Source organism: Galleria mellonella, unplaced genomic scaffold (genome assembly GCF_026898425.1).
Source record: "Galleria mellonella isolate WM207_F2 unplaced genomic scaffold, CSIRO_AGI_GalMel_v1 utg80, whole genome shotgun sequence".
NCBI classification, from domain to species: domain Eukaryota; kingdom Metazoa; phylum Arthropoda; class Insecta; order Lepidoptera; family Pyralidae; genus Galleria; species Galleria mellonella.
The window spans coordinates 86,565-102,696 of record NW_026442157.1 but is presented as its reverse complement, the minus strand read 5'-3'; the positions used below and the strand labels follow the sequence as shown (position 1 = coordinate 102,696).

Sequence of the window (16,132 nt, the reverse complement as noted above, 5' to 3'; positions counted from 1 at the left end):
TCCATATCTTGTTGTTTTACATTTTTAGTGAAACAATATGAAACAGAGAAGTAACAAATACAAACAACTATGTTCAGCCATTTAATTTTTTTTTTTAATGGATGATAACGAAATGGTAACCCTGCCTGCGCTATCGATATACACTGGCGGAGCACCAGTGAAAGATGATAGATGAGGATGAAGCAGGTCAGTTAGCCCACCGTGACGAATCTAATAATAAATTAATCACGATAGTTTCCAGGGGGAACCGCGACGAGGTCGACCTGACAAGGTAATATACCTTGTTAGCATTGGCTAGTAATTCTCACTACTAATTTGTGTTCCTTCATTCCTTCCTTAATCCCTTCTCTCTTCAGCCATTTAAGTTTTGATTAAGTAACAAACTTACAAACATGTTTACAAACTTTTATATTTATAATATTAATAGAATTAGAAAGGAATTAGTTTAGTTACAACGCTTTATGTTAGAATTGAAATTAGGCTACAATTAATTAATAAAATCATATAATAATTTGATGGTTGGCAATTTTTTTTTATACAACTTAAAATGGCAAACAAGCTGACAGTCACCTGATAGAAAATGGTAACCGTCGCCTATAGACATGAGCATTACCATGGACATAACAGAGTATACTGTTTCGCCCATGATACCCCCCATGCGTTGCCATTCCTGAGGACTCAGGTATTATTCCTCTGTACCTAATAAATTCAGGCGATATCCCACCCTTCAAACCGAAACACAGCCAAGCAAACAGCTGCTTCACGGTTGAAACACGAATGGGACAGAGGTGCCCAAGCAATCGACTTTTGTACAAAGTCTCACTCTGGTATTTGCTATCTGTTACAGAAATATTCTTCTTCGATTTACACTTCTATCAGAGGTAACATTATACTCTGATGGGGCACCAATGAGTAATGATAGGTGAAAATGAATGAATCACCAGGATGAGACTTTGTACAAAAGTCGTTTGCTTGGCCACCTCTGTTCCATTGGTGTTTCTACCGTGAAGCAGTTAGAATATGCCAGTGAATTTACAGGGTACAGAGAAATGACACCTGAGTCCTCAGGAATGGCAATTCATGGGCGAAATAGTACATTCTGTTATATCCATGGTACTGTTCATGTCTATATGCGACGGATACCACTTTCCATCAGATGGTCCGTCAGCTTGTTTGCCATTCTAAGTGACATAAAAACAAAAATAGCAAAGTTTAGAAATTTTTAATCACAAATGAGCTCATTCGTGTCTTGCCAGCTTAAACCGATAGTGCAGATGGAGTTACTTTCCCATTATCATTTACTTAAAAGAAATACAAAAGTAAGCAACACTTCGCTAAAGGCCACCATTGTCGTTCCATATACTAAATTAATAAAAACAAAAATCTCCAAAGACAACCTCTGTTGTCTTTGAGTCTCTAATCTATTCGGCCAATTGTCACGTGCCACATACAGCCAATCACAGAAAGGCAATCTCGTTCACCGATTGGAGATTCGCAAAAGCTTTTTAATCAAGGTACAGTTACCAATAAAATATGGGCCCATAAAAATTTTACGTGCTCTAAAAAGCATTAATGACTCGATCTGTTATCGTCGCATGCCTGGATTTTACTTGAGCGTAGCTGGATTAGAATTAAGTAGGATAATTAAAGATTGCTTCGCCATAACAATAAATTCTAATTGCAAGCCAAATAAATACAATAAATTTATATATAACTGGGCAATGGGAATTTAATGACTTCCGAAATAAATTCGAATCAATTTTCATAAACGACAAACATTGATAAGTTCATGAAATTGGCGTATTTCAGTTACTAAAATGTGAGCGTGAATTTTACAAGATAAAACCCAACTAAAATACCTAAAAGATCCTTTTTAAAATTTTCGTTTAGCTGCTTGACTGATGCTGGTTGACTGGCTGACCCAAATATCAATATACATCCAAAGCTGCTAAATCTAGAATATTGAAATTTTTTGCAGTTAGGTTCTTTTTTTTATCCAACTTAGAATGGCAAACAAGCTAACGGCCCACCTGATGGAAAGTGGTAATCGTCGCCTATAGACATGAGCAGTACCATGGACATAACAGAGTATACTGTTTCGCCCATGATACCCCCCAGGCGTTGCCATTCCTGAGGACTCAGGTGTTATTCCTCTGTACCCAGTAAATTCACGCCATGTCCCACCCTTCAAACCGAAACACAGCCATGCAAACACAACTGCTTCACGGTAGAAACACGAATGGGACAGAGGAACCCAAGCAATCGACTTTTGTACAGTTTGTACAAAGCCTGTCTGTTATGTGGCGTAAGTGAACAATAAGAAATGATTTTGAAATTTTAACCCCTAAGGAGGTAAAACGGAGGTTGAAAGTTTAGATGGAATTTTGTCAGTTTAGAAGTTAGCCACGTGAAATTTTATAAGACAAAATAATATAGAAATCAAGTGCACACGCGAGCGAACCCACAGACATATCGTAATCGCTTCCAATTTAACAATCTTTTCGCGAAATTATATACAAAAATGTACATGACATTAAAAGACATGAGCACCGTACATGTCATAATATACTTTTTTTTTAGGGTGAAAATGGTATGGTAACGGTAACTCCACCTGCGCTAATGGAATACGCTGGCGGAGCACCAGTGAAGGGTGATAAATGAGAATAAAAACAGGCCAGTTAGCCCATCATGATAAATTTATCAGGAATTAACCATGATAGTTTCCAAGATAGTTTCAAGGAGGTCGACCTGGTTGGGTATATTGCTAGCAATGGGATTCTCAGTCTCCATTACTAACAATCCCTTTCCCCCCCCCCCCCACAGAATATACTGTGACGCACAAGGTTCAATTCACAAAATTTTATGACCTCCTATTCCTAAACCTTGCCCCTGATGCATTGCCATTGCTGGAGACTAAGTTCTATTTTCAGCAGAGGACAGTTAATAGCTGATTTGATGATTTTATATAATATAGTCTCTGCAATTTTATTGCTTTCATTGTATTTTACAGCACAAATACTTGGTTACAGAAACACGAGTGGGTTTTTTCTACAACTTAAAATGGTTTTACCAAGAAACCACAGCAAAATACTTCAAAAAAGGAGTAAAGAGGTTTCTTCAGAATCAGCAATGAGCGTGTAACAAACACCCTTGATATTACAGTCAGCGGGAACCCGTATCATTAGGTGGACCGTATACTTGTTTTCGACCTCAATGGTATAAAAAAGCCAATTATGAAATGCCTTTTAATAATCAAAAAGAATTGCTGTAACTTTATTATTATTATTATTGTAATATACATATAAATGGCAGAATCGACAAAATGTAACAAAACTTGAATAATTTTGTAACTTAACCTAGTTGAACCCCTCAAAAGTCCTAAGGTTTCTCAATACAGTACGTAGAGCTTATTATATAAGGTACTCCGTCGAGTCCCAACCCTTACAGTACAGTGGCATCAATACCTTATAAGCTCGATCATTTTTCGCAGCCCTATTGAAAAGGGTAACAAATTTTGTTCAAGCATCTCCCGGACATCTGTTTACAACTTACGACTTGAGTTGTAATAATAATAATATTTATTTAATCAGACTACATAAGGCCCATTTTATTAGTTATAAATTGACTTGACCTATGTTAGTAAATAAGCGGTCATGATGCTCTTGCATTGACAACCTGTCCCACCCAATATTTTAGGATGCGACAGTACATTTTATCAGCAATTGTCTTCAGGACACTGTTTGGGCTAACACACGCCCTATCCAATAGCGAAACAATTCGTTTGCGCCGTATTGCGTAAAAATCATCTGTACGCTCCCGTGCAAACATGTATAATACACTACAGCGACGGGGTAGCCCCAACAGTGCCCTGAAGGCATTATTATATTGGACTCGAAGAGGATTGTAAGTTTTTTGATTATATGTGACCCACAAGCTACTCACGTAGAACACCTGACAAAAAGCTTTAAACAGCGTTATTTTGACTTGTTTTGTACACCTAGCAAACCTGCGGGCCACCATATGTCCAAGTCATCTTTCAAAGTACTTGCAATAATGTGACCGAGATATTTAAAATCAGTTACCACTACATTTCCATTAAGTGATATAGGAGGCACATACAACATTATTACATTACATTACATTACTTTTTTTCTTTTAAATTCAGATCTTTCTCATTCATTCGTTCATTCTCTGTTCCATTTATGTTTCTGCCATCAAGCAGCTGTATTCACAGAGCTGTATTTCGGTTTCAAAGGTAAGATAATGCAGTGAAATTACGAGAACTTAGTATAAGAACTCAGCCCTCGATAATGGCAAAAAATTACCTATACGGATGATTCTAAGACCATTTCTCTGATCCGAAATTTTTATTTGAAGGACAGTATGAACTAAATTTCTAACTCCTCCAACCAGAAGGTAACTTTGTACAAAATTTATCTACTTGGATACCATTATCTCATTTGTGTTTCTGCCATGAAGTGAAGTGTTTGTATGGCTGTGTTTCAGTTTGTAGGGTGGAATATGGCAATGAAATTACAGGATACAGAGGCATGACGACACCTCAGTCTTCAGAAACGGCAATACATGAAAGGTATCCTGAGTGACACAGTATACACTTATGTCCACAATACTATTCATGTCTATAGATATTTTACCAACCATCTTAATTTTAGTGGAAATTATTATAAATTTGCTTTCCTTTCATCCATGAATTTGCCGTCTATGGCGAACGATGCGATGATAAAAGATGGCTGTAGGCATCATTCAGAATAATACCCTAGAATACAATCCATTATAACACACAAATGAAGTTGATTTAATGGATATTTTCCATTAGGTGTGCTCGTTTGACATTTCAAATTGTATAAACGAATTTACTGGGTACAGAGGAATAACACCTGAGTCCTCAGGAATGGCAACACATGGGGGGTATCATGGGCGGAACAGTATACTCTGTTATGTCCATGGTACTGCTCATGTCTATAGCCGACGGTTACCACTTTCCATCAGGTGGGCCGTCAGCTTGTTTGCCATTCTAAGTTGTATAAAACAAAAATCTAGAATCGTTTGATTTTTCAACAGAATCTTTTAATTCCTCACCGTTATCTGTCTACAAACATAGGCTTCCACCATAGACTGCCATAAGGAATGGTCTTGAGCCATCTGCATCCTTTGACTCACTACCACGCATTTGAAGTCGTTGTTCCATCTAGTGAGAGATCGTGCTACGCTGCGTTAGCTAGTACTGGGTCGCCACTCAAGAACCTCTCTTCCCTATCGGTTGTCGATTCATCGAGCTATGTGACCAGCCCATTGCCACTTCAGCTTGTTTATTTTACTGCTGATTCTAATTCCTCATACCTAACCATAAACGTCGGGGGGGGGGGGGGGGAAGGGATTGTTAGTAATGGAGACTGAAATCCTATTGCTAGCAATATACCCAACCAGGTCGACCTCCTCGCGGTTCCCCCTGGAAACCATCATGATTAATCCATGATGGGCTAACTGGCCTGTTTTCATTCTCATCTATCCTCCTTCACTGGTGCTCCGCCAGCGTATCCCGTTAGCGCAGGCGGGGTTACCATACCATTTTCACCCATAAAAAAAAACCATAAACGTCGTGTCGTGTCCAGGTCGTCGTTAAAGTAGCAACATGTAAATGGTATTATATGGGATTTTTTATATTACGTAGCCCCTGCCCTATCGGCTCGGAATATTAAAGCGCTGGATATGAATAATTCAGTTACATCTGAAAAGACTTCTTATGGTTTTTGGTTATGAAGACAGATGAGATAATAGTACGGGTCCAAGTTTGCATTTAGATTAATAATTAAATTACTTGTCAAAGGAGAAAGTTGTCGATTCATCTGATTTTTTTATGTATACTATTTACAAAATTTTTTTTCCATAGATAAGGTTTATGGTGTCAGATGGTTTCATCTCAGTTGTGTGTAATGGAATTATCACTTCTCAGTTACCTGCATCTGTTTAAATACTTATTGTAACTAAAACATTACATTGACTGTAGGTACTTTAATAATTTCTTTCTCTCTGCTATATTATTTTTGTTAGCATACATTTCATACTATTTGCCAAAGTGTTAAAGCATTAACAATATGCCATGAATATTCATCACTGCTGCGTATAATGAAGCGTTTTCCGCGGTAAAGCCAATGGACGACTGCTATGTTATTAATAGATAATCACACACAACATCAACCAGTCACAAGAGCCGCTCATCACGACATCGCGAGAACGCCAATCATAACGCAGGAGAAAATTACGGGATCTTTCTGGTTTCAAACTGTAACTTACTTGCAAAACAACCTTCAGCGCATTACATCAAATGTATATTCAATACAACACTTCAAAATTAATTATTTTTATTTACCCTATTTAACCGCTTCAAATACTAGGTGTATTCATTCATCATCATCATCATCATATCATCCGTTCTTCATCAAAATGCAAACGCACATCATTAACACGATTAAAACAATTTAGGTATTATATTAGTATCTGTAAATTTCTTTATGTATTTTCGAATCAATTATGAATTACCTTTACTTATTACTTACCTACTAAATGTCATGACTCCCTAGTATTGCTCTGTCCATTAGTCTCGTCAGCATCATATCAGCCATAAATTTGCCACTGCTAGGAGGATTTTACCAGTAGTTGCCACGCTTGGTAAGTGGGTTAGCAACTGCAGTTAGGCTTCGGTGATGTTTTAAGAGGGACACTGATGCCAATCCCTCGACCATTAAGTTTCCTTAGTCGCCTCTTAAAACAGCCACGGGAATAGAAATCCATTTTATGCCGGAATCACACGGCGCATCTAGTTTATGGTATAAAGATAGTATCCCATCTGATTTACACCAAGTAGGTACTAGGCGCACAGAAAACTGAAGAAGTTTTACACAACATATCGTGACGTCAGTAAGGATTAGTATTACAGATGAGTTAGTAACTCATTTCGAAATATTTTTTTCAAATATGTAATTTACCGGAATATCAAATATATTCTTCATCATCATCAATATCATCATTTCAGCCATTATCCGTCCACTGCTGGACATAAACCTCTCCCATAAACTGCCATAAAGAACGGTGCTGTGCCACCTGCATCCACTGACTCCCTACAATGCATTTCAGATCATCACTCCATCTAGTAGGGGTTCGTACACTGCGTTTGCCCGTACGCGATCGCCACTTAAGAACCTTGTTCCCCATCGGTTGTCGGTACTTCGAGCTATGTGACCAGCCCATTGCCACTTCAGCTTGCTTATCCTATAGTATAAATATATTTTTAATCTGTGAGAATCAATTTATTCTTTATCTTCGATTAAATTACTTCAAAAATTCCTATTCTTTATTTAAATATTATTTATTTTGTGTACAAATTTTATATCATCTTCAAATCGCCTTCAAATGAATAATAAAGTATAAACCTAGATACGGCCTTCCTTTATACGTTAGCTAAAAATGTCGCATATAAATATTAAAATCTAGATGATTATAAACAAGGGCTCATACTTATTCCTGAGATGTCTTGTTTACTTTGAAATAAAAATCTAATAATAGCTTAGTTGGGGGAATTCGATGGAATTCCTTAGTAATATAACATGATGTTCTCCTTATGCGTAAATAGCTATACTTCGACCTATCAAAATTTATATATTTTTTTTTTATATTGTAAAATAAATTTCCAAACCCATAAAATGCGTGACGTTTTAAGGAGGGAAAGAATTGTTAATAACCAAGAACAGAACTCTTTTCTCCTACATTCTTCACGACTCTGGAATGCGCTTTCTGATGCCAAAGACTACCGACTAAACCGTCTTTCAAAAAAAAAACGTTCACGCTCACTTTTTTACTTTATCCAAGCAGTAAGCGCTTTATATTATTATCAATTTCGTGTATAATATAGTATATGTCATATATGTGTAAGTATATTTGTTATTCATATATATTTATTCGTTTATATATGTAATTTTAGTATGTATGTATATCAATAATTAGTAGTACCGCATTCGAGTATTCCGACACTTCCCTATGGTTGACTGGGAGAGAATGCTTTTAGCATTAAGTCCGCCATGTACATATATTTGTACTAATGAATAAATAAATAAATAAATAAAACAGACCCTATCCGTAGTAATGTTAAATAATTATTAAATGTTTGCTGGAAATTAGCGTTAATTCCCGATAAATTTGTCACAATGAGTCAACTGATCGGACTTCATCCTCACCTATTATCCCTCACTGGTATTCACCTATTAAACTTTTTTTTTTTGTATAACAAAAGTAGCAAACAAGCATACAGCCCGTCTGATATTAAATTGTTACTGTAACCTATGGACGCCTGCAACATTGAGTCAACACAAGATTTCACCAAATTTAGAGTCTGGAAGAGGAAAATGGTCATCACTCATTTCAGTATCGTCCTTACCGATTGAACACTCATATTGATTCCAATATTGTTCTTCATTACAATATTGTATATTTAATAAGTCTCTTTGACATGTCCATATCTTTATGTATTTTTATTATTTGCATGTACTTCATTGTTATTTACCACATGCATATGCTTTCTTTATATAATTTAACATATTTTATCAACTGCTTTAACCATGCTGTGTGTACGCCTGTCTGGGTCTCAATCTAGTTCAAACTATTATCTTCATATAAATGTTTATAATGTTATTGATTGTAACCCGTTGTGTATACCTTTAATAAATAAAAAAAAAGTAACTTATATTTTATTTTATATTCGATATATCCAATTAATTGCATATACTTATTTTGATATTTCGAAATTTTACGAACTTACTACGACTGTATTTGTCGTTTCCAACAATTGTTTCGACTTAATCTGAAAATCTTCTTCAGGTGTATATAATTATGTATAAAATTTCCTGTTTTTTTTTATACAACTTAGAATGGCAAACAAGCTGACGGCTCACCTGATGGAAAGTGGTACCCGTCGCGTATAGACATGAGCAGTACCTATACTGTTTCGCCCATGATACCCCCCGTGCGGTGCCATTCCTGAAGACTCTGGTGTTATTCCTCTGTACCCTGTAAATTCACGCCATTACCCCACCCTTCAAACCCAAACACAGCCATGCAAACACAACTGCTTCACGGTTGAAATTGATTGAATTTCAAAAATTTGGAATTGATTAAATTGGTTGAAACGAATGGGACAGAGGTACCTAAGCAATCGACTTTTGTACAAAGTTCCCTCTGGTTATACATACATTACCTTTGTACATTCTACAGTTTTCTTTCAGCTTCTCAAATGTTGACTGTAAGAGATCCCTTTATGGGATGAGTCCGCCATTGTATATTAAATCTTTTAATGTATTCAGTATGAATTATGTACAATAAAGATTTTACAATACAATGCATTATTATATTATTATATTACATTATTATATATATATATATATATATATATATATATATATATATATATATATGATCATAAGTTTTAAAAGCGATATTGGGCATTAAATAAAACAGCAAATTATAATCAGCAGTAATATTTTAAATTGCTTTGAATCACAATTTTGTAGTGTTTATAGATTATAATAATTACAAAGGAAGATTATTTTTGTTCAAAGTACACTTTTATCGATAGAATCAATATCTGACGCACTCATATGTCCCAACAACTCACAATCAGATGTTTCACAAATACATGCAAACGTGAATGCAACACAGGAATGTAATTTTTTTTTTTTTATAATAGTAACATTAAATCACAATTTGTCGCTTGTCTGTGTGAAATTTTATATTGTATCAATCAACAAATAAAAAATAATAAATAAAATTTAATGTTTTAATTGTAAATTACAAACTTATTATAAATACACAAAATAATTCATAAAATTACTTATTTTATGGTTTAATTTTATTAAATAAATATTTATAATTTAATACTAAATTGCTTATACATTTTTTTAAAGTTAAAAGAATTCTTATTTGTTGATTAATAACAATATTTTTTTTTATATTTAGGTATGTAAAATTTAAAATTAATAAGTACAATTATAATACTTTTATTTCATTTTAATACAATAAATCAATTTATTTTATGAATTAATTTCAATAAATTATTATATGTCAAATAATACAAAAAATTTGTCAAATGTTTTTGTTACACAACAATAGTCTAAAATCATATTAATTTATTATTTTCATTTAACAAAATAATAGTATTATTAAAGTATTAAATAAATTTTAAATAAGTTTTGTTGCATTAATATTATTTCGACACTTTGACATAACTTTAAAACTTGTCAAACACTTGTTTACTGTCATAATTACCCGCCAACTTGGTTGGTTTCGTTTACAAAACTCTTATTATCATTGACATTAGAACTAAAGTAAAATATATTAAAAAACGTCAATAAAAAACTCTTTCAAAACAATAATTTGGACAATTCACAATCCTAACAATCAACCATCCTTCCTTAATTGGTGTTTTAGAAACCTTGAAACTGGCAGTACGTAACGTTTTCATACATTTGCTATTTATGAAAAGTTATCAATAATAACGCCTATATTTGCATTACAAACAAATATTACGTTACAATAAAACATAACTTCGTCATTACGTGTAACGCTATATTACAAAAAATGTTTCAAGCGATAAGTCCTAATTTCACTATAGTTTGGGTTGTAACGACTTTTAAACTATGTAATAATTTAAAAGTATAATGCACTACACTTTAAAATAAATTACTGTAATTAATTTTTAAATTTCGCATTGTTTACACATATTTTAAATACACAATCGGGATTTAACGCTAATGTAAAAGATTTTACATGTAAATAGTACCTACGTACCTGCTTCTTTATCGACGACGTTTCGACGTTGGTTGCACCACGTCGTGGTCACGTGACCACAGCAGTTACGAACGTACTATTTGCCTCCAAAAGTTTTTACATCACGTTAAGTGCCAATTGTGTATTTAAAATAAATCACTGCAATTAAAATTAAGTAAATATTAGTAAAGGATTTTATTAAAACATAACTACGAAACATCACTAAATTTCACTATGAAAACTTAATCTCAAAGTAAGAAACAAACGTTCTTTTGTTTTGACAATAATCTAACACAAGACAATGTTACAACCCTACAATTCAGCCACTAGAGATATTAATTACTAGAAATCTAGCATTTTATATAAAAAAAAAAAAAACCAATAAAGAAACAGCGTGTCAATAACCCCTCCATAAGTCATACACTAAGTGATATGCAATATATTTTAGGCAGGCTCATTTTTTTTTTTTAATGAAATAAACATCTTCATTATAAAAGTATAACAAGCAAGCTACAGCGAATTAACAAATCACCGATACGCTGTTGAAACAAATTGTTATTTGACTAATAGTCTTTAGGTAACTATCCGTTATATATATATATATATATATATATATATATATATATATATATATATATATATATATATATATATATATATAGATGCTTCAAATCAATTATTTTGCTACACATATATATCACAACAATTGAAATTAATAATGCCTTTGGCGTAATCAGTAACACAGCCCACCCAAACAAATAATAATCGTTCATTATCCTCCGCGAACCCGTTCGGCAAACCTTTACCCTATATATCATTTCAATCTTAAAAGTACCTACCTACTAGATACGAAGTTAAAATGTGTGAACAAGCCTCTTATTGTAATAATAATAAAAAGTATTAGTTAAACTTTTAATTTTTAATTCTATGTATAGATTTCAAGATTTATTATTTCATATATAAGTAGTAATTCATCTAACTATATCTACTTCTAGTGCTCTATTATTTTTAGCTGTGGTCAAATACTAACGCTCGCCATTTGCCGTGCTGCATTCGATACTCAATTTAATGTTTTTTTTTTTATTATTTTTCATGGCAGTAGATTCTAACACTTTGGGCCTATTTTAAAAATGAAATTGTCAAAAATTACAATCATTCTGCAGGCTGATTGAAATAGAAACGAAAGATATGGACAAGCAAAGAGCATGGCCCATACAGCCTAGCCATAAGTTATTATCAGTCCTTTTTAATGGGGAGTAAATTAATTTATACGTATTATTATATTAATCTTCATAGGAGTTGTAACTACCAAGCGTCAGAGTTCTTCATGAATACGAAAATTAGTATGAATATTTTTTTCTTTTTTTTCAAATTTTTTTTTCTTTAATATGTTTAACACGCACCAAAAGCAGCACAGACAACGGCCTTACTATGAAGCGTTCTCTAACTGTTTTGTGACGACCGCGTGGATAATAAAATACACTCTTTACAAATCGGAGTAACTTCACCACAAAAATATTATTGCTTTCGGAGGTTTCGCTTTACAGTTAAAAATATTTTTTTTTATTATTATTATTTTTTTTTTATTACATTTTCTCCTCGTTTTGTTGGCGCTCTTGAAGCAATCGTGCACGCTATCAAAAAATATATACGTATGACCACTAGCTAAACGAACTATTTATCAGTTCAAAAAGAAACAATGAGAGAATAACTTTTATGGAAAATTAATACATCAAAACGTTTGGCGTAATACATTCTCGAAATACTGGTATTGTATCCGCCCTCACTACATATACATATATAAATATAACATCTTAAAATTAGCGATCCAAAAATATGAAATATACATGTTGTATTCGCGCCCTCGGGTGCCCATTGACCATGCAAGCGAATCGCGTTACTATAATCACTTTAACAAATGTTATTTTCGCTTGTTGCCGTTATGCGACTTTTGCCGTACTGCCACCAGAGGGTGCAAAAGCCGCCACGAATGGACGGTTTTCTCAATCTACGTCGCGTGTCACTCATTTTTATAATACTCGTATCCGGTTTGCTCCATCCAATACTATATATAAATTGTAAATTAATTTCATATCCTCATTACATTCAGTACAATGCAATATATCAAATCCTTGTATAATCGTTATGAACACACGGTGTATAGATACAATAAAATTCTGGATTTCATTTTAATACTGTTTGGAGTAAACCAGATGTTACCTACTAATTTCAATACTGGGCCTCTCGAAATTTAATTAACAAACAATCGGAATGTTTATAAACTTAACGTAAAACTTATAACTGAATATTAAATTAAATAATTATAAAAGAATTATCGTTAATGAAAAGATTTAATATATGAAGTCAATAATTTTATAGACAACAAAAACCGAATTGATCTGATCTGGCCCTGCACAAGCAAAGCAATCGTAGTCGTTCGTAACTTTTGCCTTATAAAAATACGAATCGAAAATATCTCGACGGCTGTTCGTCGTCTTATGGTTAAGCTATGATTAATCTAATCTTAAACTATAAACTATATGGCTACGTTAAAATATCAAAGAATCCAGAAAAAGGGAATATTTAGGTAGTTATTTCTATATTTAAATGGTGCACAACCTTTTTTTTCATGAACGCTAGGTAAGTAGGTATGGCATTTAGCTTTATCGAAGATCTAAAACGAAAATTATTATCTAGAAAACTAATTAATAGTTAATATTAAGGATGTCGATAGTTGCTTAGTAGGAACTAGGGGCGCAGAAAATGAATTCAACGGGATATTAAACTATATATGGGCTACGTATAAAAATAACTAAACTCGTCACAATGTACTTAAAACCGTAGACGAAATATACACAACAAATATGAACGGCTAAAGGTAAGCATTCATAAGATTTAGATATTAGCTACGGGAAATTTAAGATAGATTAGATGTTCGATGATATCTAAGGCTTTATTTCACTGCGTAGACTAAAAAAGAATTAACCTATTAGGCTGAAACGAAACCTATAAGAACAGTAACGGCATAATTACTTTATTTCTCCTTAAATACGATAAAATCTCAAAATACTCACAGCTCGTCGGGTTTATTGTATTTTACGCTAGGTGCAACTACTTTATAAAGAACAGTGGCTTTTTTTTTATTTTATTTAATAATTTGAATTTGTACTTAACCTACATATTTTTTAACTCCATTCGGAAATTATCAATAGAATCTAGAATTCAAGTTTTAACTTGAGTTTCTAATGTCCAAAACAAATCAACGAACGCAACCCCCAAACGTACAGTTTAGGTATCTACTCGTAATTATCTTTACATTTTGAAATAGAAAATATATATTACAGCCAAATATTAAATAAGACAATACAATAATATTCAAGAGAAACCGTTTCAATACGTGTTCACGTTGAGAACAAATAAGCCAATACACTGATGCTTCTAGATAAATTACTTTTACATCCAATTTAGAGTTTTCAAAAATATAAATCCAATAAATGTCCTAAACAAACGTCTCAAAAATACATTATGAAAATATAATACAAATACGATAAAATTTATACTAAATATAACCCTGTCTATGACCTGAAGAGTTCGAAATAAAGGAAAAAAAAATTTTGAATCTAAACTCTGAACAAGTCATTTCTAAGGAGATTGGAAACGTCTACACGAAACAATACAACACTAAAGGAAAAAAGTGATAGCTTGTCTCCTATTATGAAAGTCGATACTATCATTATAATACCTAATAGATATAATTGTAAATTGAATGGCTAAAATTTTAATAGACAAGGCCCGAGTTATTTCACAACTTTAAGAAGAAACCTGTTTTGTATAATTGTTATGAAGAAGTCGAATAAAAATACACCAATTATACAGATCCTATATTGTTCTTGGAACAATGCTACTTGTTACCAGAACAAAGATAATTCGATACAGTTCCTTGGATACTGTCCTTTTTATAATTGATGTATTTTATTCACTTAAAACGCTACCTTGAGTGAAAGTTGCCGATTTAATAAATATGTTACCAATTGTAAACTTACAAGAAAAAAATTAACTAAATTGTAATAATACAAATATCCTCCCTCGTATCTGTAAGTTTTTTCAGTACGCAAATACGAGATTTTATATTTCCAAAATTAGTCAAGAAGACTATTATATTATGTGGTACAATATGTTCTTATATATGTATATATATATATATATATATATATATATATATATATAATAAATTTCACAAAGGTAGAGTGTTAAGATCAATTAAGTATTAGACAAGTGAAGGCAGTAAATATCACGAAGGCTTTGTCAAAAGAGTGTCTATGTTGTAAAGCCAAAATACAAAGTAATTTAAACGAATCGACTATAGTTTTTCTAAATTTCAACACACAGGAGAATTTGAATAGAAACAAAATGAGAGATTTTTATATAATCCTAACGATTGAAGGCGCCGGGTCACATTTTAAACAGAAGCTCAAGTAACAGGTCTTCATCAGCGTTCATTGGTGATTCAGGTGCTAAGTAGTCCACGATCCTAGAAAAATACTACTAATTAAAAATAAAACATTTTGCAGATAAAACAGCATTATTAAAATAAAATTTATTTTATTACAATAATAAAAAAAAATCTTTAATAATAAATTAGTAATAATAAAAAATAAAGATATTTATTTTAAAGCACTGCTACCAAGATCTCCGTTTGCCTCATGATTGGCTAGTAAAGAACGCCTTTAGGTGTTATGTTAGTCATGTGTACCTTTGTGTACATGGAAGTTAAATAAATAAATAAAAATTTAAATGTAAATATAATGTGTAAAGTTTAAACAAGTGTTACAATTAATTAAATAAATTTGGTAAAAAAAAATGATTATAATAATTATTAAAGAAATATTAAAGATAGATATGATTATAATATGTATAATTTAATTAAACCAACATAGAATTCATATTTATTTTATACTTAAATTCCAAAAATACATATTTTTCTATTGTTATATTAAATTGAAATTGTGTAGAAGTAAATCTTCGTCAGTTTCTTTTGTATTTTGTAATTTTCTTTTTTAAAATAAATCGAATCCTGAATTGTATCTTAATACATTGAATTGTACTTAAACTTAATTCCTCAAGTCTTATCTCGACAATTCCCAAGCGAATGCTCCAAAATGTACGATCTTAAAGTTTACTGCTAATGACTTTCGTGAAATAACTTTAAAGAAATACATTTAAGAGTTGTTATGGACCAAATCAAATTGCACATTAAGGTGGTCGGTGGCTAAACAAAATTGGACAAGAAATACGA

The 16,132-nt window shown here is 32.5% G+C and overlaps 1 protein-coding gene across 3 annotated transcripts in view; it reads right to left on the bottom strand.

Moving 5' to 3' along the window:
- Nucleotides 1–9,532: 9,532 nt before the first annotated feature.
- The window catches only part of LOC113514602 (calmodulin-binding transcription activator 2), a 67,349-nt gene continuing 60,749 nt past the window's right edge, over nucleotides 9,533–16,132 (bottom strand). For all 3 annotated transcript variants that reach the window (XM_052901780.1, XM_052901781.1, XM_052901779.1), the window contains one exon: nucleotides 9,533–15,367. Coding sequence is in view for 2 of the 3 variants with exons in the window: in XM_052901781.1 (XP_052757741.1) it covers nucleotides 15,289–15,367 (79 nt within the window). In the remaining variant the exon portion in view is untranslated. The remainder of the gene's footprint in view (nucleotides 15,368–16,132) is intronic.